General features: G+C 33.2%; 1 protein-coding gene across 1 annotated transcript in view; it reads left to right on the forward strand.

Moving 5' to 3' along the window:
* The first annotated feature begins 1,067 nt into the window (after positions 1–1,067).
* The window catches only part of LOC118744521 (facilitated trehalose transporter Tret1-2 homolog), a 36,851-nt gene continuing 14,056 nt past the window's right edge, over positions 1,068–23,862 (forward strand). Inside the window, exons 1-3 of the mRNA XM_036477578.1 lie at positions 1,068–1,225; positions 2,018–2,163; positions 21,125–21,404. Of these exons, the coding sequence (XP_036333471.1) occupies positions 2,150–2,163; positions 21,125–21,404 (294 nt within the window). The 5' untranslated portion in view covers positions 1,068–1,225; positions 2,018–2,149. The remainder of the gene's footprint in view (positions 1,226–2,017; positions 2,164–21,124; positions 21,405–23,862) is intronic.

Here is a 23,862-nt window from a genome sequence, read left to right on the forward strand (position 1 = left end):
ATATGTATGAATAAATCAATATTATTTTTCAGGTGATTACTCTATTCGAAAATAGTTTTGTTTTAAAGCGTTCCTATATATGTATATATGCTATATGTATATGCATATATTATATGTATATCGTCGTTTAAAGCACAAAACCGAGTATCGTCACTAAACCGCGTAACTGACATTTGCTGCCAAAAATTGGATTTGCTCACACAAGCTCTTGGCTCAATCCTTATCCATTCGTCCTGAAATATACTAGCCAGAAATGCGATTGCTTTATAAAAAAGAGAACCATTTTGAAATATGAGTGTTTTTACTCTCTAGAAAATAATTTATGCAACCTCGCATACGCGGTTTTGCATTTTGTTGATACGCGGTTTTGTGCTTTAAACGACGATATGTATATATGTTAAATATGTATGTACCTGAATGTATCGTGAAAAAAATATTGTATCTACCCCACCTATTTTGAAAGGTTACTGGAGTGGCTATTTGGGTTATAAAAATTAGTGCCCTTGCCTAGTTCGAGCGTACACCCTCGCGACTAGCTTAACACTACCGTATGTCAGGATAAAATTTTATTCGAATTAACTGCGTCGTTAAACCGAATTAACGCTGATGTCTGTGCATGCTATAATACAGTTAACTTTATACCAATTGTAGTCGATTATCAAAATTTCTCATAACTCACAACACCCGTTAGGAAAGGTTTTTGAAGCTGCTAAAAGCTAAAGCACCGTTAAAAAAGCTGCCGTTCATTTAAGTCTATCAAAGAAGCACACAAAAGCTTAAAAACAGCTGTTTCATTCATATGTACATATGTACGTACATGTGGTTCTATGACAAGATCAAGTGAACAGCTGGGTGCGCTGAAGTGTCAACGCAAGAGAACCAATACAATATGTAGAGTCAATGCGATGTTTGTTTGCAATTTCTCACACACATAAATACATGTACAAACACGCACTCACATGAACGACCACAACGATTAAGGCTACCGGGCTAGCGTAGCGTTGAAACAGCCATAAATACCGCCCACATTGACAATTTTATAGCAGTTTGTGACTGTTAAGCGCGTAGAGTTGGTTGGCTGGTAAGCGTTTAGTGCAGCGCGTACAAGAAGAAATAATTGTTTTCTTTTTTTTTTGTTTAAATAAGTGTTAAAATTAAAATTTGAAATAAAATTTGATGTGCCTTGTGAAGCGCAAATTGGCTGCTTATTAACTAAACAAATTTTGTGCGTATCGAAACAGTATTGTATTGAAAAATTAAAATCTCTTTTGAAATTTATGTTTATTCAAAATTCGCCTACAAAAAATTCCGAAGTTGTGTGCAAAAGGCGGGTCAAATATTTTTTAGGGACATGCATATGTAGACTGTCCCAAGTATATATTGTGCTTTTTAGCATATATGTATATACAGTTTTATGACCGTAGGATAACAATAACCCGTGTTGACTTTTAGTTGAAGTTTTAGTTAATAACATGAATTAATCCTCCATGAAAACTTTGGAAATGCGAAAAATTCGATATTTTGCCCATAGCGCAATCTGTATCCTTAAATTTTTAATTGGACGGCAAGATTTTTCTCAAGGACAACGAAAAAATTAATTAAAGGAGAATGTCCTTTGCACTTTTTATCCTTCAATATCCTTATATATATATTCAAAGGATTTAAATTAAATTTAATTAAACTAATATTCTTCAAACGCGTTGAAAATTAAAAATCTTCAAGGATAATATTTTTAAAGGACATTTTTGACATGTTCAAAAGGATAATTGAAAACAAAATTTATAATTATTCTTGTTGTGAATTTTTCTTTTAATTGATATCCATATATCCCACATTTTGTGTAAACTTTTGGAAATTATGTATATTTATGGTCCTTTATTTTATTTGAACAGTTTTAAACACAAAATCAATAAAATAAGGGTATGCGTTAGAAAAACACCACTTTGGTTTTGTAGCAAAAAACTCTGAATTTAAACAAATACTAACTCAAACCTCTAAACGCTCCAAATTCGTGCAGTAAATTGTTATCTACAGCTGATAATAAGTACACAACACAAAAATTTTTGCATAACAACAAAAACAGCGCGATAATACTCATTTAGCTCGAAGACAGCACGAAGACAGCACGAAAAGAAAAATCGCCGCTAAAATGCCGACTGAAAGGTAAGTGACAGTGAAAACAAAACATCAATAAAATGAACAGCAATAAATGCTTTAATTAGTTTGAAAACTTGCGCTTCAGTTGCGTGTTAATTGCAAAAATGCTTTCTATTAGGAAAAATAAAAGAAAAACAAGAATTGACTAGGGCGCAGTCCAAGTGTCTGTATTGGTATTAAATAGTATGCCGTGAGTTGCTAAGTTACACATAAACAGCTGATGAGCGCTGGTTTTTTGTTCACAGCCAACTGTTATCGCATTGCTCTGGCCATGCGGTCACTTGAACAGGTTTAACTACTCTGCTTGGCGCCTTTTGCAACTTTTTTGCCATTTTTTGTTTATTTATTTCTGTTCACTTCACTCGCTAAGTCACACCGGTTTTTTTTTCGCTTACGTATGTGGGTGTTTATGCATATGCATACATACATATTTATATGCTTTATACATGATCATACCAAATAGCAGACTTTGTACCATCCTTCTAAACTTATTGCCTTCCGTTCAGGAGATAAGCAACTTTTATAATTTAAATTGAAATTTGATAAACCCCATTTTTTATGTTTTCTTGTCTGGAATTGTGCTCTTTCTTGTCTAATGAAAACACTAAACCGAAAAATTCCACATAATTATTTATTTTATTAATTTCAAAGAAAAATTCCTACAACTTACCACGCTATTATTAATTATTGCTATGCGACTAGAAATGGTCTATTGTTTTCGTTTTTGCAACATAAAGCTGTGACATACATATGTACATACATAGTATGTATGTTGTTTTTTTTTTCTGTCTTTAGAACAGTCTTCTACATATTCCGTTTTGCTCGTTTCTATACATATTTTTGGCACTTTTGCATTTATTTTGTTCTTTTTGTTTTGAGTATGTACCACTTTATCAGCTAAATCAAATTTTATGACTTGTTATACCACGTCAGTCGGCATCGGGGAAGTAGAGTTAAGCATTTGGCATGTGAAAATTTTATAGATTTGTTACAATAAAAAAGCGTGTCTTGTGTTATTTGCATTAGTAAGCTACATAAACACGAAGCTAAAGTTAGTTTATAATTACGGTACAGAAATTCAGTGATCAGCTTGCAATTTTTTGTCTGTGCCATACATCACTTTACGTGCAAAATCATTTTTTTTCGATCAAGAACAATCGCTAATTTTGGATTTTTATTTTTTCGGTCAAATTGAAACGATATTTTGCGATAAAAAAAATAGTCGTAATTTTGAATTTGATTTTTTTTTTGATAATTTTTAATTGGAGTCTGCTTTTTATGACCGATTTAAATCTTTCATGATATAAAATATTGAAACTATTAAAGAAAAAAAAAATCAAAAATAAATATCGAAAATTCATAAAGTGAATATCCAAAATATTCAAAAATATCGATTATTATTGATCGAAAAAATAAATAATCATAGAATTAAAATTTTATTAGAAAACTAAAATTCCAATTTTAACGACTAAATACAATTTTTTGTAATTTTTATTTTAGATCATTGCATAGACTGTTTATTTATAGAGAAGCAAACAACTTTATTTAATTCCAACCAATTCTGATGTCACCCAGTATTTTATGCAAAACACACTAAAAATAAAATAACTACCAATGCCTGTTTATTGATTAAGGAGTTTCAATGATTTCCTTGATTTTATATCTTCGTGAAGTCTCTTAGAAAAAAAACTAAAAATTTTAAATATTTCCAGAATGTCACTTTCAGGAGAAAAAGGATTTTTTATTTTACTAACTTATTTCTCCAAAAGTGTGCAACTGACATATATAGGAAACTTTTGGCGAAGAAAGTTTAAACAAAGTGCCTGCCTCCCAAGGAAAACCTCACGTTAACGTCATGAAGAAGTTGGAAAAAGCTTAGCTTAGACTTCTTTCTAACAGTTTCTAACCGTATTTATTACTTTAGCATACTTTTATAACAAGTGACATTCTGAAAAATATTTTACAAGAATGCAAAAATAAGAACAAAACATTATTTTTTGAAAAGCCTGAAAGCAGTTTCGTATTCTACACAAATTTTAACGTACGCAAACGATTTCAGGGGATAAATTCATCAAACTTAAAAATAAAAAGTGAAATTCCTACCATGTGCATTTTATTTGGAAATAATCCAAACGCAAAAATAAAAGCCAAATGTTTTAGTGAAAATTGAGCAGTAAATAATCTATGATTTTAGAGCAGCAAATAATCGGTGGTTTCATAAAAATCAAAGTTAAGATTTAAATGAACGAACAAACCTAAAAAGTCCCAACAAATTACAATGGGTCCCAAAAAATAGCCGAAAAATTCGAAAAATCACGAATGATTTTATTTATTCAACATCAAATTTTAGACGAATAATTTTAATTTTTCTATCAATGTTTAAAAAATAGTCAAATATTAATTTTTATTTTGGGGTTAAAGAAAAACATTAGAAACGCAAAAATTATAAGTTGTGTTTGCTCAAAATACTAAAAGTTGAATTTTTTAAGGTAACAATGGTTGTACAATGCGATAAGCTTCTATTGGTATGACAATTTGTTCACTTTTAGCCCTAACTGCAAAATGTGCCGCTGATGCCACTGAAAGGGCAATAGAAATTATTATTACTCGATTTTTATTTTTTCGATAAAAAATAATGATTATTTTATTTTTACTTTTTTACTTTAATGATTATTTAAAAAACTATAACAGCGTGATTTCTGATGTATCCTCTTCAGAGATCCTAATAAAATAAATAAGTCACAATACACAATATTTTCAGGTAAAAATTTCAGTGCGTTGCGTCTGTATGAAAAATAAAACTCTATAATATCCAATTATTATCTCTGAGCGAAAAAATAAGAATCATAAAATAATCATTATATAAAAAAAATAAAAATCAACTAATAATTATTTTCGTTGAGCGAAAAAATAAACCTCAATAATAATAAGTATTATTTTTAAGAGAAAAAATGAAAATCATAAAAGAATTATTAGGTGCTGATTTCAATTATTTTACTCATGATTACCATCCCTGTTTATAGTGACAGAAAATGAAAAATAAAATTATCGGTAGCGACATCCTCTACAGATAGAGATATAAAGCAATTTGTTTACTGCGAAGTTATAAATATTTAGTACAGAAGTGGGTCAGTGCTTGTAAGTAACTAATTAGCTACATAATTAATTATAACATGTTTCAAAATAATGATTTCTTTTTTACTTTTCATTCGTACTTGCAGTTTATCTTTTCAAGTTTTTATTTCATTTTATTGACATTTGCCCTAGAAAAACTTTGAGAAAAAATCTTAATTCCCATTATTTCGATAGCGAGTCACTTGATCCAAAAGAGACAGACAGACGTTCGCTACATTAAACTATACATATAGTGCGTGACATAATTATAAGACCACCCACTTATTGATAAGTTTTGACAATTTTAACCTTTTTTCATTTTTTTTTTTATAAAAATATACCTCATTAGATAACGAAAACCATATTAATACAAGCTTCAAATTTTTGTACAACAATTAAAAAAAAGTTTTATCAAAATTTCACGCTATTTTATTATTAGTAAATTTATGGGTATTTAGTTTTATAGTCCATTCAATTGAAGTATAATAAAGTGCAAGTTTAAAGTGGCTACAAACTACCGTTGGAACTACAACATGTGTTACATTTCCAACTTCACTCGTAGCTTACTCTTTTACAACTGAGCTCGAACTGAACAACCTGCGCATGGCTGCAGGTAGTATACCAGTGTCGTCATATGTTCTTTGCAGCTCCGGAACATTCCTACAGAAACTTCTAGTTGCTGAAACTTCTATAAAAAAGCATTATTTCTATAAACTGAATTACTACAAAATAACAATAATTATAGTAAAAACTTTTATAGATAAAAAATAATAAAAAAGAACATAAATAAATTCTCATAAGTTATCAATTTAGAAGACATCGCATTTTAATAAAAGATCATTAACAAATTTGTCCCACTCTTGAATGACCACCATCAAAACTGAATTTATACAAATTCAAAATTTCGACACTCCAGTTAACACCCAAACTTGCAATGAAAGCATCCAACTTGACATCAATTAATGAAAAATATGTATATACATAAGTGCAAGCCACTTAACGCAGCACAGTGTAGCAAATATGACAGAGCACGCAACAAATCACCTAAAACGCGCGCAAACAGAAATTAGAAGCAGATCATAAATCCAATTAAGATCAATAAACACTTCGAAACGAAATCGAGATGCAAACAAAACAAACTATTTCGAGCAATCAAAGCAAATCATATCATATCAAATCAGAGGACGGGATAGCAACAACTGTTCTCATCAATATCTCGAGTTGATTTATGCAAAATTATTTACATATGTATAATAAATATTCCATTATTTGTTAAACAAGCGGCGAGTTTATTTGCTTGTTTGTTTGTTGTGACTGGTCGACAATTTATGCCAGCATACAAAAAAAAATAGTGTATAAAGTCAAATTGTATGTTGTAGTATGTATGTAAGTTGGGGTGGTCCAAAAACAGTAAAGTCGGAATTATAATGCTCTCACCCCTTAGGATTGTTCTATATCGAAAAAAGTATACCCCTATATTTTTTTTCTGAAATCAGAAAATATTTAGTGGTCGCTCAAAGCGCTCAAAGTTTGCCATGTAAATATTTTTATATGGGAAAAATAAAATTTTTCGTAGAAATGGTATTGAATTCTTGAGACTTTCAATTTTTTAAACTAGCGATTTTTTATTGGTCACCCCATTGCATTTTTCGGGGTTTTTGTAGGCTTTTAGTGGACCCATAAATTATAATTGCGATGAAGAAATTAACAAAAAAAAAATAAACAAAATATTAATTTTTAACTCTTCTTTACCACTTCTACGAAAAGTTGTTTTTTCCCATATAAAATACACGGAAAACTTTATGCGCTAAATATTTTTTCATTTCAAAATAAAAAAATAAGGGTATATTTTTTCGGTATAGAACAATCCTAGGAGGTCGAGCATAAAAATTCCGACCTTACTTTTTCACACATACCTACATTAGGCTGCATCACCAAGACAAGGTGCGTCTTTTCCTGCGGAATTATAAAGTTCATTATATTTTAAGACAGCCGCTAAAATATTTCGGAAAAATATTGAGATTTACATGAGCTGGATCTATTTGAAAACTAGATTATTTAATTTCGGTGATAAAATGTTAAAACATTTTTAAGCAGATCTCTGAAGCTTAAACTTTTCTGTCATCTGTGGTGATTTTTAGGAAAAATATTTTTAAAAATTTATTTTGCCTTTAAAACACTCGACTTTTGGAGGTATTTTCAAACTACAATGGTTTCAGTTTTTTTCAACTATCGATTGATAGTCTAGACTATTGACTATCGTTGCATTTTTTCATCACATAATACTTGGAAGTAGAAATTTGTTGAAAGTAAATTTTATTAGTTCCTGAAAAGCAGTGTAATGCTTCTGCAGGTATGGATTTTGAAAGTAAGTAATAATTTTATTTAACACTTTTAGTGTGTGTAATAATTCTCAATTGAAAGGAATAATTTAAAATCTTATTTCCAATACCATCCACATCCACTGAGTGGGAACGAATATTTAGCAAGGCTGGGTGCATTATTTCCGAGAGAAGATGTGCCCTCAAGCCAAAAAACGATGATATGATTCTATTTATTAACAAAACCTATTATTTAAAATTCAAATTCCCTTGAAGTTTTAAAAGTACAGCCTATAAAATTAATTAAAAAAACAACGATCTAAATACGATTTTGTTTTTTTAACAAAAATTACATAATTAATGAAATTAAAAATCTTCCTTTCTGACGCTTTTAACAAATGAAATATTGACTCTGTTTGGTTATTTGAAGCGCTTTTTGAGTACTCAATATCATGATAAAAATATGTATAAGGTACAATCGCTGAGAGCCAGCTTTGGGAATTTTGACGTTTGCTAGCATTTTTGAAAATTTCTCTCGACCTCATTTCATTTGTTTGTTTTTATTTTCACTCAAACCAAAGAAATATATTTCTGTCGAAACATTAAAATTTGGATATACATTCATAGATATGTGCATATGTATGTACATATATAAATAAATAAATGTTAGCAATTGTGTAATGAATTTTTGCCCACATGCTAAGGCGAAGATTTTGGCATATTTTGTTTAATTTAAACTTGAAGTCACTGCACTTTTGCTAAGAACTATCTTGGGTCAAGTGGTGTAGCAAAAAATGAGCCTAGCGCACTTAGGCACTTGGGAAAATCCGCTGCCTTAACACCACCAGCCTCGATCAAGTTTTGCGTACATACGGGAATTGCGGGAACTTGAAAGAACTTTATACTGCTTTGCTTGAAGGTAAAAACGGTATTAGCGCAGCCGCTAAAGCAGCATCTCATAAAGTACCAAACCGCGTATTGTCGTTGTACCAAACCGCGTAACTTACATTTTTTGCCAAAAATTGGATTTGCTCACACAAGCTCTTGGCTCAACCCTTATCATTTCGTCCTGAAATGCGATTTCTTTGTAAAAAAGAGAACCGTTTTGAAATATGAGTGTTTTTACTCTCGCGCGCTTTTGCATTGTCTTGATACGCGGTTTTGCATTTTTAATTAAAAATTTGTGAAAGTTAATGGTGATATGCTAATCGCAAAGCCAAATTTTTTCAAAAATCTGATGAGAAATTTAGAATGGAATTTGAACCTAAAAATAAAAAGGGTTTATTTGGGAATTCTTTAGAATTCGATTTTTAAATTGCAAGGTTGCATTTAAAATAAGAAAACGAAAAAATAGCAAAATAAAGCGCGCGTGGTTTTTATTATAAAATAAAAAGAACAATTACGATGAAGTATTCTTTAATAGTTTATATTTTATATAGTTTTAATAAAAATAGTGCGAGCTACATAAGTAAAAAAAATATCAAGCACTGATAATGGTTTTTGATTTGAAATATTATTACATTGGTATAAATATGGGGAAAAAATTCTACGATTTATTGTTTTAATATTATCAAAGTGGCAAGGCCGGTGATAATACTCACAATTTATGAAACTTCACAAAAAGTTATTATCCGTCAAAAGTTGTTTATTGAAGCTACCTTCTTTTTTGTATCATGGGCTTAGATAAATTAGTGTGGATTTCGATACTATCGACGATATATTGATAGCTTAAACTATTACTATCGAAACTATAGATGGTGTCGACTATCGATAGTTTGCCACTCTAGATACAGCACACGTACATTTTAAGATTTTCCGAAATATTTTGGCGGAAGTCTCAAAATATATTAAAATTTATATTACCGAATTTTTTTTTGGTATAGAGAGTGATGCACCCTAATGTACATACGAGTATGTATACACTTACCCCCGTAGTTAAATTGACCAGCTGTTTTGTATGTCTGCATGTCTGTATGACGTCCCAATCAATTGACACATTGACCGTTTGTCATATGCCTGACAGAATAGTTATTTAACTAATAAATAAAAATTGCGAAAGAAACGTGCAGACGAGTGTTTTTATGTATTTTTTGATAGTATACTGACAAAACCGATAGTACAAGCGCTTGGAGTTTCTCATTGCTGTTGAGCTCTTGAATGGTAACAATTTGCCGAATAACACAAACATTGGCTGCCATCTGAGGTGGAAGCTTCATTATATGTTCATTGCAAGCAAGATCTCAATTAACTATTCCACAAGCTAGATAAGAATTACAAACACGCGTATTAATCGAACGAAATGATAAGCCCAAGGCAAAACTCGCTTATGTGTAGTAGCTCCCAGCAGCAGCTCGGGTGAAGTTGAATTGATAGAAAGGCGCGTCTGTTGATAGTTTTAAGGCTTTGCTTCCAATTTATTTTTACACTTTTAACCAGCGATGCCGAATTGACGATTTCGTCGTCTTTTTGACGTTTTTTTTTAGCTCAATGACGTTTGGACGATGTTTTCTTGGTAATGACGATTTTTAATTATTGGTTTTCCACTTCATTACATGTGTATATATGTACAAAATTTGTTAAAGAAAAAGTAATTCAAAATGCAACCATGCATTTATCTATGTTTGTTATACAACCGTGCATTTAGTTAAATTAAATTGTTTTTTAAAATTGTAACCAAATCGTTAATTTGCACACCTGACACTCATTTCAAAGATATAGAAAAATAGCATACGGAATTGATTCAGTAAAGATTATCTACCAATTAATAAATGCTATTCTACACATTAAAACTGGATCAAAATCTTTAAAAACTTCAAATCAGCGGAGTTCAACAATTTAAAAGCAGTTGTGTTTTAAATTGTAATTTTAAATTGTCGTTAAAAATTACAAATCTGTTTTTATTAACCCTTATGCATTGTGGGTTCCATTTGGTTTTTTAATGTGTGGTCATATTTATTGAATGTAATTTATGCAACTTTGTTTGTTTTTATTGTTAAAAAGTATGATAAACAAAATTTTAACTTTTTTTGATCGAAACGACGATTTTTTTGGAGTAAGTTGACGATTTTTCAGCGAAAGCTTTTGGCAACGCTGCTTTTAACCACCGTTCAGTTTTAGAAGAAAGTGGCAAAAGACAACCTATCGAAATCATTCAAAATCTCTTATTTTTCAGACTTTCACAGGGAATTTTTATATGGGCTTTCGCCTAGCTAAGCACATCACTGTGAATGGTAGGAGTGTAGTTAAATAAGGCTGTGACTTCTTGAGTTTAACGGGGTGTAACTTGAAAGGCAACACTGCTCTTGTCAGCTACCATTTGTAGCAAACATCCACAAATTCGGCTATGAACTATTATTACATCCCCAACATTTTTGCCGATTTAGCCTCTTTCGACTACATGCGGTGGCGAAAACAAAAATTTTGGCGGTAAATTTTCACAAGTTTTGGACTCTTTTCATTTCTTTATTTAATTTTTATTATTTTCTATGTAAGTCCGAATTTCAAACCTTGTACAAAAATCAGGAGAATAAAATTTTCAAAATTTTTAATCAGAAATTTCAGCAGTTTATAGGCTGCTAAATTTTAGTAGACTAAGGTAAAATGGCGTTGAGGTTTGTGACCACTCGAAAACACTGTTGAGACGATGAAAGTGCTGATGCTCTCGCAAGCCAAACCACAATACTCAAAGTATATACACAGCTTCTCGATAACCCGTACAAAAGATACCCAGCAAAGCTCTTTAGATATCGAATGAAAAAGTGGAAAAGGCAACCAAAGAGTTTGATAGCGTATTGCCGAATAATATTTGAACGTGCCCGGTATCTTAGTAGGAAGGGTATATAATAAATATGCTAAATCGATATATAACACTAAATTTAATAATATTGTTACGTCTTTCCTTTAATGATTCCAACGATTTCCTAAATCCTTTGGAGCTGTACGCTGGATTATTAAATAACCAATAATGCACAAATAACGGTAAAACTAACTTTACGGCACTACAACACTTTACACTACTTGTTACATTTTAAACTTTGCTCGTAACTAACTGGTTTACAACTGAAATCGAACTGAACTTCCTGTGCATGGTTGTACTCCCTTATATACACATATGTTTACCTGTGTCGCCCTGTGTTCTCTGCAACTCTGGAACATTCGTATCGAAATTTCTAGTTTACGAAACTTCCATAATTTTGTCGCTATTCGCTTTGATCTCGCAATCGCGTGCTCCCAGTATTCATCACAATACACACATACATTCATATTAACTATGTGGTCTCTGTTGGATTCGGCCAAAATCGCTTAGTCACCAATCCAGAAAAATAAGAGAGACTAAGGCGAAAAATCATATGATGTTAGAATTCTCCGGGATACAGCTTTCAAACTTTAATGGATTGTTTGAAATATCTACGCGACCCAGTTATATGGTTTCACCTACAAATAAGAGAGCTAGATACTTTTTCATCGGCTGATGTGTGATCTAGTCTCTGAAGCAAAGTAAACATTATGCCAAGCGATATATTTTTGAGATCGTAATCCATTATGGTAGGTTAGGTTAGGTTATTTTGGATGTCAACGCTTTTTGGGAATTTCAGCAGTGCGTGAAGCCCAAATGTTGTCACGTCTTCAAGATTATTAGACTCTGGAGCTTAAGGTATTTCAATCGTATTTTTGATACAGCAGGACAAAGGCATAGGATGTGTTCTGCGGTCTCCCCTATTCCCGTCCCCATGCATTTCCTGCAAACTTCATTAACAGCGATCCCTATTTAGACCGGGTTTGTACCCCCTCGTTCCATATAGAAATAGCCTGATTTTCACCCTCTAGTCAATTTCGTTATAAAGATTTTTTATAGGTTTTGGAATGTTATTATCTGGTTCTAGAACCAAGGGGATTCCGCACTTGGCAATCTCATCTACAATTTCGTTACCTGTAATGCCCTTGTAGTCGGGAACCCAATAAATATGCAGTCGCCTGTTTGCTGCTGTCCTATTTATAGCCTCCCTGCATTTATGGACATTTTTTGACGAAAATTGGTATGAGGTAATAGCCTTAATCACTACTTGACGCGACTTGACTACGTACATATATGTTAACTGTAGAGTTATTTACCGTCATTCAGTAGGCTATCTCAACGACTTTTCTTACAGCGAAAACCTCTGCCTGGAATATACTGCAGTGATCCGGCAGCTTATTGGGCTGACGAACATTAAGTTGTGAACAGTACAATTCCGCTCCTACTCCACCATTCATTTTTGAGCCGACTATGAAGAGGTTAAATGTCTTCTGGCTAGGCTTTATGCGCCATTGGTTTCCGGTTTGTTACGGTTATCATATTAGGCTCTCTGCTCAGGGTTTTTTTAAGTTTAAAAAAGATCGTAGACATCGATTCATCTCGCCATGGATACCTAATTTAGTCGAAAGGATTTGAGCCACTAGAACAAGTATTTTGGCTGTTGGGCCGTTTCACACTGCAGTCGGCTTTCCAGCACAAAGGGTATGCAAGGCAGTTACAGCTTTCACATAAGCTGGTGCTCGATTATCGGAGCGTGTGAAACGGCACTTACTGCTTTATATAAAAGTCTTCTTTAATATTTATTTTAGTATTTCGTTTTTTTTTATTTGTATTTGTAAAGCTGTTGTGGCATTGCTTTATAATTAAGACTCAGACTTTTTTGCGTTTATGAACGCATTTTCTACAAAGTTCTGTTTATTATTCTTTAAGCTAATGACTTCGAAAATAAAAAAAAGCATTCCATATGTGTACAATATTTTATTATTGCATTTTTTAGAAATAACAATAAATGAATATTCAACTCAACGTTTCAAAAGTTTTATGTGTTTGTAATTTACCATTCAAGTAAGCTTTGCAGCCTTTCCAAACAGCTAATATTTATTAGTTCAAGGAATAATAAATTTTGGGAAAAGAGAAATTAGCAACACTATTTTCATTTGAATGAAATGCAATTTGTGCCGTTTTCTCAAGTAGGTTTTAAAATTTATCTGCCTTTCAAACGCATTTTTTTTTTCTTTTTAGAACAAAATGTATCTTTAACGGGCAGACATACCCATGATTCAATAATTAAAGGTTTGCTCATTAGTGGCATTAGAGTTTTGACACTCCCTTAACTGCCTTACAAAATCTTTACACACACACGAACCCACACAAAGTCCCTTGCTAAGGGAGCCGACTTTGTCAAGAGGGAGCAAGGAAACTGTTTTCTGAGCAAACCTTTTATTATTGAATCATGATACATACCTGACTTCTATAAAAAAAAGTAACAAGCATTATAGAATATAAAAATTGCCAAATATTGGAAAAATAGTCCCTAAAAAATTACTGCTCCAAATGTAACTCTCCTCGGGAAGCATCTAATATTTAGGTTTTATTTTGGTATACATCCGACCCAAAAACGTACCGTCTGAGTTTGGCGAAGGCCGGATAGCGGCAGATTTTCCTGACAAGAGCTATGTATGCATATCCAAAATACCATAGCCGGTCTCAGACCCCAGGTCTTGCTAAAGGTTCTTCGACACTGTCCGAAAACTTTCAACGCTGGATTTACCTTCAACGTTCCCTCAATATCAACAATGTGTCCCATTGTGTATTCACCTGCGATCTCAAGGTCATTTAGAGCTGATTCACAAGACTTTTCGCTTAGTATGCATGTTAATGAACACTAATCTACTTCTCGACTTTAGAAGTCTCCTGGATCTTTTTAGAAGTGTGGTAAGGCCTTAAAAAAGCCTCTATATAACGAAGTCTCGCCTAAAAAGCCTCTACGCCGGTTATAAAATAAACGAAACTATAATTATAGCAAATTTTTTTTACAAAACTTTTGATTTTTCGTTATATTGCGGTTTTAATCGGCTTTACTGTAAATATGTACATAAGTATAATTTTCTTTTATTTTTCGAATTGGATAGCTTAAAACTTTTTTTTTTTGCTAAGATATTAGGTAAAAAATTCTCCCCATATCGAATGTTACCGTTCTTTCCCAAACATTTTAAATAAAAAATAAAACTCAATTTCATAAACATATGCAGTTTCATAACATGGTGACTTCGCATTTACTTATTTTCTAGTAAATTAGTTTCCACGGAAAAAAATATTAAAATGAAATTTACATGACTACATACATATATGCATACACGTGCAGGGTCACAGGCACAGCTTTTATTAATCAAATGCACCCGAAATCAATCAAAAACAAAATCTCATAACAAACAATTAATTGATCAATGAAACAAAAAAAACTAACAGAGGAATTTATAACATTAATGATTGTTTTGTAACACCAAAGAAATGCGCTTATCAATTAAGTGCGCATTTGGCATTACATACTTACATACGAGTGCATATTAGACCGCACCAGAAAAAAGTACGCCGTACACCATCGAATCTAACGTATTTTTGCAAGGAAATTTTGAAAAAAAATCCCTTTTTAAATTTGTTCGTCATATCTTCGGCATTACAGTCGGATCTTAAAGCATGATACATAAATTTTCTTGTCTCCAGGAGATCTTTTTTTGTTTTAGTTCCAAACTTCATAGACCTCAAGTACCCCTTTCTAGTACTTACTTACCCACCAGATCTCAGTTTTTGCTGCCCTAACATACAACTCAAATTTCAGTAAATTAGTAAATTAAAACTCATCAAAAATCATTAAAATTTTGTTAAGTAAGTATTCCGATTATTGCAGTAGAACTATTTAAAACAAGTAAGAACAGCGCTATGCCGAAGGCTTCATACCATTCATGACTATCTGAAAATGCCGAAGGCTTCATACCATTCATGAACATCTGAAAATTTTACTTTAAGAGATCACTGCATTTGAAAAAATTTAAATATTCATAGTATGCATAGATAGAGGAGTTACATATATAAAAAATCAAATCTAAACAATCAGATCAATGGAAGATATATGTAGTAGTGACCCGATATTTGTAATTTTCACTGTAGGTATTCTATTAATAATGAGTGAAAACAGTGCAAAATTTAATGTTTCTAGCTATATAAATGGAGAAGTTATAACGAAAAATCTCCTATCTGAACAATCAGTTACATGGAGGCTATAGGTTATAGCCACCCGATCTTCACCATTTTCACTGTAAGTATTCTGCTGATAAGTGGAAACGAAAAATCTCAAATCTGAACAGTCAGTTGTATGGAAGTTATGTACATGTTATAGTGGCCCGATTCTTTCTACCTACCAAATTTCATCTGGATACCTCGAAAACTGAGAGACTAGATTGCATACAAACAGACGGACAGACAGACATGGCTAAATCGACTCAGCTCGACGTTCTGACAATTTAGGTATACATTTTAATCGGTCTGTCTCTTCTTATTCTGATACTTACAGACATCGGAGTTATAATACGATTTCATGCTCATGAAAGGTATAAAAATAATAATTATTGCCCAATGTATGTAAAAAGGCGTCGAAAAATGTTAAAAAGCGACCCATATGTTCGACAAAAACAAATCTAAGTACCTTGAAAAATGTTTTAAACTTAGGTAAGAACGACGAATTTTTTGTTCTGATACGTTCTAATGTACATACTTATACAGCAAATATTAGGTGTCTAGCAAGGTACAGTATTGCCAATTGGCTGCAAATCTTCGAAAGTAATACTAAAAATTGCACGTGCTCTTATCAGGCAAACCTGAGCAGCCTATAATGAAAGCGATAACACAAACTTTGCAAATAAACTAAATTTTACAATACCTAGTAATGCGTGATGTATTTTCTGGGTGATTAATTAGTAAACAAGAGTGTTGAAAAGATTAGTGAATCTAACAGGTAGTGTATTTCCGCCTATACTTCTTGTCTACCTACCTACTTGCCTATAATTTCTCTGCCGACAGTTACTTGTCCAGCGTATCTTTCGTAGCTAATTCAAAGTCCAATTCCTTAATTATTTACTTCACTTTGATTTCGTAATATTGTCGTAAAAGCTCTTCAAACCGTAGAGTCACCAATGACCCAACAAATTAATTATTGTTTACAACCGTTATCTTCTAATTAGTTGCTAATGGGGCAAATGCGACAAACCACATTGAATCAATGAAGCATATGTGATAAGACTTCATATTTTGATGTATTCGCACTCTCCGGTTAAACACAGAAGAGGATGGAAATGTTTGCGCCCATAGTGACTAAATATCAATTACCGAAATCTTATCACATCGACTTTTCACATCGGCTTTAGGCTTATGCTGTTACTATGTGGTAAAACGCATAGGTGTAGTATGTTTGGTTGCGAAATTTCGCATTGATATAGATTTTATTGCGAGCATGAAATACGTTTTATTACTTCCTGAAATTTTAGAAAAAATTACTGAACACATATACAACTTGAACTTAAGTTATTGAAATTAGTCAAAAGGCAGTTGGAAAGGTACTGAAGCGGGTAACTTAAAATTTATTTGAAAACAGTTTAATAGGCACTCGGTTATTTTACCTGTATGAAAAGTATAAAGACCCTAGATGTTTGCATATTTCAACAAAACTGCACAATTCTCTTTAAAAAGTAATTGGTTAAGGTTAGGTTAGGTGGCAGCCCTACGAGGGGATCACTTTCACATTTCTTACGTTGTCTACTGTGTAATCGTTTAACAGATTCTTCCTGAAGTGAAAACTATGAATATTTTACGAAATAAACTGGTTGCTCGAAATAAAATTTCGCAAAGCAGCTGGTATCCGCCAGTTCCGCTTGAGTGTTGATGAAATACGCGCCAAGATGTTTAATCCCTAGTCCAGCGAAACAAAGGCAACTGCGAAAAAATACTGAAACGCTTTCACCTGGTCATCGTGCAAACAGCTACGTCAATAAAGGTCTGAAACACAACATTAAGCCGCACAACGTGGCTAACTAATACTCAGCACCCGGGCCAGAAGATCTCTAAAACTTAGAATTAGCGCTTAGTCAGCTGTAGAAGCCCATTTGACCCCTCGCGGTAGACTACCGGCCAGAAGGACTTTGCGCGTCAGGATCTTCGCCTACTGATCTGACTATAAACCATTCGAGGCGAGATGACTCCAAGGGTGCCCTGCGTAGTCAATTTAGCAGGCATGCAGTTTCCTGCAATATAACTGTATCCTGGAACTCAAGTCAGCTTGATTTGGAAGCAATCCGAGGCGATCGATTGAGAGGTCAAGCATACCCCGACCGGTTTCGATCGCATCATGAGCGATGCTAGAGCCCTTATTGTCATTTGGCTATCAGAGTATGTAGATGTTTAGCTCTCTACTCGGTAATATATATACCGTAAGGATTAGTTCGTATATATAGTACACCATTTCAGTCATTTACAGCCTTTCCGGCAAACGACAATCTAATGAAGTTGTTCCTGATCTGTTTCAGGAACCCCTATAGGACCCTTCCAGCAATTTGAAGCGCAGAGGTCATGCTGAAAGTATTCTTACTCTACCTCTCCTCAACAGCTTCCACAGAAATCATTATACGAGGCTCCGAGTCTAGCGGCCATATGGCAGGCAGTCAATGGTCCCATGTGAAACTGCCATTGCCGAGAGAGGCCGAACTTTCGGCTTTGCTCGCCTATTGCGCAGATTTTATTATAAGTACTAGCCATACTAAAGTTGGAAGTTTTCTTCGACTTTTTGCTACATTTCTCGCATGTTTCATTAACTTTAAGTCTATAAAAGCCATCCTTATCAAAAGCTTTGACCTACTTAAGTATTATTTAAAATTTTTTTCTCAACGATTAGAAAAAGTTCATTCTTCCGTATTGCGGAAGAGAAGTTCGGTGAAAGTTTAGTGTTAATAATGTTCCTCAATGACATTAGTTTATCAACAAGAGCTACAACAGGGATTAAAAAAAAATATGCAAATGATGAGAAAGTAAATAAATTAAGTAAAATAATAATAATAAAAATGATTTATGATCAAAATTCGAGGAATGAATCACCACTACTTATTGCTTGCCTTCACACTTTCAATTAGTTCATTGCTTTAATGCATGTACTAGTACATATAAATCGAAAAATTTGAATAGCAATTCGCCGATAGAGTACAAAGTTTGCGATCGTACCATTCGATTTCACCTTTAAGTAGTTTAACTGGAAATCAGAAATGGAAAAAAACCAGACCAATAAAAAATCAAATGTAGTATTTGCAAAGGTGTGTACTTTCGAAGATTTTATTTATGCGTTGAAATGCATTAAAATGTATGCCATTTGGAAACAGACATATTTTAATGCCCTACATGGTCATTCAAAATTTTGCCATTTAATGCCTAGTGGAAATTCAGCATTAGACAAAACAATATGCCGGTTTTAATGTACGCGTATTTTTATGCGTTTTAAGTCTGTAGTTGCATGTGTAAGTATCACTATGAAGAATGAATGAGTACAAGTCTTTAGTTCTGCAGGAAGTAAGGATTATTGTTCTTAAGTGTAAAATTATCTTAAATTTCCATAGTTGAAATCCTTTTGGCTTTTTCAGGTTCTCTCGTTAACCGACTTGACACAAATTTTTTTTTTCCTAAGAAGTGTCAAAATGATACGCGCTAGTACAATGGAACTATGCAGAGCTTTTACTCTTCACTTTTCCCCTTAAAAAAATCACAATCGAAACATATACCGCGGGAGAAGCTTTTTAAAGTTTTCTATAGTTTTCCACTTATTTCAAATTGTATCGACGGGGACAAGCTTTGAAAACTTTCTATGTATAATATTTGAACGTTTGTAAAGTTAAAGCTGTATTTGACCGTCACTCAACTATAAACAATATTTCTTTGAAAAATTAATAGACTTATTAATTTAATTAAATAATTTAATTAATAGACTGACGGCGGCTGAAGCTTTTTCAAGCTTTCTATATATTTTATTTAGACGTACACGTAGTAGAAGTTCTTTCTGATCATCACTTACATAAGAGAAAGCTTCTACTCCGCACGTGGCTATGCACCAGATGTACAGAAAGCTCAAAACAAGCTCTGGAAATAATGGAAAAAGGTTTAAAAAGCTCCAGCGAATAGTTAATTCTCTGAATATGTGTACAGGTAATCTCAGCTTGAAGCTCATATCATGTTCTGGATAAAACGAGGCTAGTCGAAACACAAAGCAACCACAACTCTGGTCGAATTGTTGTAAAAATCTCTGATAAAACATTTGCTTTCTACAATTGCTATATTTTGAAAAAGCTCTTTATATAATAACTAAAAACGAACAGCAAAACTTTTAAGAACATGATCAAGTAGAGAAAAGAAGGAGGAAAAGGATGTAGGAAGAGGAAGAGAAGAAATCAATTACTTACTGCGAATAAATATGGGTTACTGCCATACCTAAATATACAAAAGCATTGGACTGAGCGGTTTCTGACGCCTTGATTGTGTGTAGCACGAAAATTACAGTTTCGCCGTTTTCTGCAGCCAACTTCATTACCTAACGTGCTGTCAAAATCGGATTTTTCAACCGCTCATCGTTGACGCCGCATTGTTTCGGTATGCTTCATACAAATTGTAAGGGCACGAGAATTTTTTGACAGCCAAACAACGCTGACGCTTTTGTTGAGGTATGGCAGTTAGGTGATTCAAACTGGAAAAGTTGGTCAAAAAGTCTTTATGAATTCAAATGGTTAATTGCCAAATGAAATACGTCAGCATTATTTCGATATGGCAATTTTGATGCAGTTCAGTTCGTGCAAAAGCGCTCTAATGAAATGCATCAAATTTGCCGTATTAGAAAAATGCCGGCTTATTCCTTTTGGTAATTAACCAATTCAATTTTATAGGCGATCCGAAAAAGAAGCAATTAATATGGAAGCATTTAGTTTTGGCAATTTGTGCTGCGACAGCGACCCGGCATTCTACAGCAAGACCTTTTTTTACTCGGCCCTCTTAGCAAACATCGCTCTAAGCAGTTAAGCAAATGTGCATTTTGTTCTTATCGCCAAACTTTAGTGGGTCCGCACTAATTTTTTGTTTACTTTAACAAATACCAGCTCAGTGTATTGTTTATAAATTTATTTTTAGTTTTTGCTTGTAGATTCTTCTTTATGTTTGCATAATTTGCAAGCATTTTAATGAGCAATTGAATGAGCTGCAAATATACACAAGAAACATACACGCACAACTTGAACTTGGAAGGCAATTGCAAATTAATTAATGGACGATTAGCGAATTGCAAAAAAAAAAACATAAATATGAGACTGCTTTGTGTTTGCTTGAACCATGTACAAACATACATATGTAAATACCTGCATACACATGTACGTAGATTTTGCATTGCAAAAATTAATTAAAAATGTCGTCAAGCCCATAAGCCTTCCATACTCCATATAAAAAAAAGTCTAATGGCTGAACCAATTAAAGCAAATACAAATACATATTTTTCTTTTTGTTTTCCACACAAAATTCCCTAGACATTAGACACTGGCTGGCAGTGAGACTGTTTAAGAACTTTGTCATAGTATTTGCACTTTTAATTAGTGCGTATACTTTCTTTTATGAATGCATATTTACTTTATTTTTAATTTTACTTTCTTTTGTTTTTGTTTTGCAGAGAACGCCTAGACGAGTATAGTAAGTTTGCGGCGCACAAGCACAAATATGAGATTGTTCCGTCGACCGATAAGGCTCGACAGCAAACCCAACATTATCAACATGAACAAGCCGTACTACAATTACAACAACATAATCACCTTAATAATCAACAAGTGCATCACCCACATTCTCAACCACATTACACGTCGCAACGTCGACTTTCACATCTTTCATCGATCGCGTCGTATCTGTCAGCGGTGCCGGATGAGAAGGCGGCAATTCGTGGTGTATTTCATCAGGTAAGAATATGTATGCGGCGTGCATGCTGCTTTTGCATCGAAGTATGTATGTATAAGTAGCAGTCGTTCATTATGTTAAGTTGAGGCGGTAATCTGCTTATTCGGGGATTACTCGAAGTATTCTGAAATAATATATGGTTTTGCATTGTCACGCTTGCGTAAAGCTGCATTCCATTGAATTTCAAGTAAACTTCTGGGTTAATAAAATACGCGCAACCTTCTCTCAACGTCTTCAGAGTTAAGTGACAACAATTATTTATTAGGAACTGCTAGTCATTTCTAAAGCAAATATCAGCTGGAAAGCTTTTAAATCAAAATACTACTAACCTTACATGTTGAAGCTGTTCAGTAAATAAAAGAGCGGAAAAATTTTGTCGTGGGACAAGGGCGAAAATTTTCCCAGTTAAAATCTGTGCCCGCGAATGCTTTCGTAGAAGGACTAACAGCATCAAAAGTCTCGGACTGACGCAAAACGATGTCAAGGCTAGCAAGCAGTTGCAAAAAAGATGCTGGGCAAACTGGCAACACGTAACAAGGTTACTTTGTGGTAGCATTAATTGCAACAAAGAGGCTAATACACTCGCGAGATCCGAGCCTATGTGGTCCTTGAAGCCTTTCTGTGGTACATGGCAAAGTTACCCATTAGGTGGAAGGACTGGATTTGAGCGATCCAGCCGAATCTATGCGCCAGATTTATCGAAATTCACCAAGACAAACTGTGTGGGTCCGAACAGCATCTAATTTAGAAAAAGTTTCTTCTAACAACGGTCGCCCCCGGTAGACTATAGCAAACTTCCGAGCAGTGTTGCCGTTGATAATTTTCAGAAAGTCGCAAAAAAGGGGTCATTGTCGAAAAAAAGGGTCACCATATCGAGCCCTAACCGCCAAAATAACGTAAGCGACATTTTTTCAAAATTTTCTTTTTAATGCAGAAATGTATCTAGATGCTCTAGGTCCTAGAGTCTAGGAATATTTCTGCATCAAAAAGAAAATTTTGAAAAAAATGTCGCTTACGTTATTTTGGCGGTTAGGGCACGATATTATTTTTGCTTTTCTTTACTAGCAAGAGAATAACGGGCTGATTCCGAACAGAAACTCTCTGGGAGTTTTCTCCCTTTTCCCCTTCCTCCTATCATGAATAAAAATTTCCTTTTTTATTTTAAATGGCAGAGTTGAGCTCTCAAATAAGTGTCAAACAGCTTTTTCGAAGTTAGAATTTCCTTCTATTGGAGGATTTCTTTCTGGGGAGAAACCAATTCCCGGAGGACAAACTCCCCGGGAGTATTAAGAATTGGGCGGTAAATCTGTTGAATTTAATAAGAAAATAGCGGCGTTGCATAAAACAGGGTTGCAAACATACACATAAATCTAGTTGCTGCTAGAAGAATTACATTTCTTTTAAAATTTTTAAGTGATGCAGTTTTTAGTACTTTTAGGAGGGAATATTTTTTAATTGCATGGTTATCATTTCCTAAGAAAATCTCTGAAAAAGGGCAAAAGTCGCACATGATTTTGGAAAAGGATCAAAAGATACAAATTTTCAAAAAGTCGGGTCAAAGGGTATTGGCGCTTAAAAAGGGTCAAATTGCCCCTTTAGTCGCACAATGGCAACACTGCTTCCGAGTGTACTCAGCCATGAAAACGATTCACATAAAACCCATTTTCCATTCAGAGGTGGCGTAAAACTGTAGGTTGCTCTATTTGTGTAACAACGTCAAGGCACACACCACAAATTGGAGGAGAAGCTCAGCACTTAGCAAAATATTATTATTATTCAAAAAATAATAACCTTTCCTTTTTTTAACACATTTGTTTTTTTTATGCAAAAACTTATTTTTTCATTCATTTTCCCAATTTAGCTCGGCGACTAAAAATTAAAGCAATTAGTTTAGTGAACCAAAACAATCAGTGCGCTCATCAATATGCAAAATATTTGAGTTCAATTTTAAATATGTATGTATGTATGCATGTTAATGAAAAACAAAAGTACTTATATCATTTATAGAAAACAATAGATAAACCAGCCGCTTTAGGTGTTATGTAGGTCAAAAAAGTTGTAAGGAACTCTAAAATAGAAGCTACTATTTATTAGAATGGACATGTCAATAAACTCGAGCTCCACCAAAACAAAAAAAACAAAAAAACAATAGAAAAACAGGTGTTGCGGAGCAGACAAAGCAAATGCGGACAACTGTTTCTGACAAATCGAAATAGCAGCAAAAATGGAATTACGAAATATACGGAAATTAAAAAACTTCAACAAACAACAACACAATAAATAAACGGTGGTCATTTGAAATCATAACAAATGATTAAGAGAAGAATAAATAAATTTACAAAAATTAAAAAAATATAATAATAAAATAATATAAAATAAAATAAAATAAAATTAAATTAAATTAAATTAAATTAAATAAAATAAAATAAAATAAAATAAAATAAAATAAAATAAAATAAA

This window comes from Rhagoletis pomonella, unplaced genomic scaffold (assembly GCF_013731165.1).
Source record: "Rhagoletis pomonella isolate Grant_MI unplaced genomic scaffold, Rhpom_1.0 Rhpom_scaffold_00008, whole genome shotgun sequence".
NCBI classification, from domain to species: domain Eukaryota; kingdom Metazoa; phylum Arthropoda; class Insecta; order Diptera; family Tephritidae; genus Rhagoletis; species Rhagoletis pomonella.